This window comes from Trichechus manatus, unplaced genomic scaffold (assembly GCF_000243295.1).
Source record: "Trichechus manatus latirostris isolate Lorelei unplaced genomic scaffold, TriManLat1.0 scaffold00398, whole genome shotgun sequence".
Lineage (NCBI taxonomy): Eukaryota > Metazoa > Chordata > Mammalia > Sirenia > Trichechidae > Trichechus > Trichechus manatus.
This window is the reverse complement of record NW_004444334.1, coordinates 77654-79127: the sequence shown is the minus strand read 5'-3', so window position 1 is coordinate 79127 and position 1474 is coordinate 77654. Positions and strand designations below refer to the sequence as shown.

Below are 1474 nucleotides of genomic sequence, written 5' to 3'. Positions count from 1 at the left end.
TTTTTTAAAAGTTTATTTCAAAAGCTTTTTTTTTATTTAAGGGTACTATACATTATTATAAAGGTTGTAAATACTTTCTTAGTTTGTTATATTTAGGAAAGATAAAGTGTTAAGCAGCACTTTTGTAAGCTGCAAGAAGAGAGATTGTTTCATTCTTCATATTAACTTGTTTTTCCTGTTTGGAATTTATTTTGGTAAGTTGTATGAAGAGAGTATGTATCTTTCTTCCTTACTTCCTTGTTTTCTCTATTATTCATTTGAAATATTTTTTGTAAAATGTTTAAAACTTGTCTTCTGACCTAACAGTAGAGACTAATTCCTAGGAATATGATTTTCTAAGCTTGTGCATACACGTGCGTGCGCGCACACACACATACACACTAGGGAGAGCAGTGTTAAAGTATTGGAGGTTGATGGATAACAAAAGGTGAGACTGTAGGAGGAAGTGTGTAGTAATCACCTCCCAAGTCAAGCCTGAAAGGATTCTATAAGTTTGTTAACCACGCAAAGCCCTATCTTCCCTGGGCCCACTGCCTTTGTAAAATATGGTCTTCTTGAGAGCTGCCTTTACTTCGTGGTTTCTCAGACAGTAAATGATGGGGTTGAGGAGGGGGACAATGACAGTGTAGAGCACAGATACGACTTTGTTGGATTTGTAGGTATACATGAGCTTGGGGCGGACATAGGTGAAAAGGGTAGTGGAATAGAAGAGAGTTACAACTGTCAGATGAGAGGCACAGGTGGAGAATGCCTTTTGGCGGCCCTGAGCAGAAGGAATCCTGAGGATGGTGGTGAGGATGGTGGCATAAGATGACACTACTATGCAAAGGGGAACAGCAATGACCATGAGGGCCAAGAAGAAGTCCACCAACTCAGCCTGTGAGGAGTCTTCACTGGAAACATTGAGGAGTGGAGAGATATCACAAAAGTAGTGATTGATGTGAGGTGTGCCACAGTAGTGAAGTCGGGCTATGAAAACCATCTTAATCATGGCAGTAATGAGTCCACAGAACCAGCATCCCCCAGCCAGTGTACCACAAAGCTGGTTGGTCATGATGATTGGGTAGCATAGTGGATTACAAATGGCCACATAGCGGTCAAAGGCCATGACAGCAAGAAGGATGTACTCAGTACAGACAAAGGTCACAAAGAAGTAAAGTTGAGTCATGCAGACATTGAAAGAAACGCTCTTGTCATAGCTGAGGAAATCTACCAGCATCTTGGGGCTGATGACTGTGACATACCACATCTCCAGGAAAGAAAGTTGGCTCAGAAAGAAGTACATGGGCTTGTGCAGCTGTCCATCACTGCAAATGGCTAGGATGATAAGAAAGTTCTCTAGCAGTGTCAGCAGGTACGTTGCCAAGAAAACAGAAAAGAGGAGCAGCTGGAAAGCAGGCCGTGTGGGAAATCCCAGAAGAATGAAATGTGTTGCCACTGTACAATTATATACCTCCAGAATCTTGGTGATCAT

The 1474-nt window shown here is 41.8% G+C and overlaps 1 protein-coding gene across 1 annotated transcript; it reads right to left on the bottom strand.

Annotated features, from left to right (window-relative positions):
* Positions 1-496: 496 nt before the first annotated feature.
* LOC101354157 (olfactory receptor 6Y1) lies at positions 497-1474 on the bottom strand. The gene has a single exon (XM_004391011.1). It carries the CDS (start codon positions 1472-1474, stop codon positions 497-499), a length of 978 nt encoding a protein of 325 aa, XP_004391068.1.

Excerpts from the sequence above, each read along its gene's own strand:
- LOC101354157 (XM_004391011.1), bottom strand. The coding sequence starts at position 1,474 with ATGATCACCAAGATTCTGGAGGTATATAATTGTACAGTGGCAACACAT.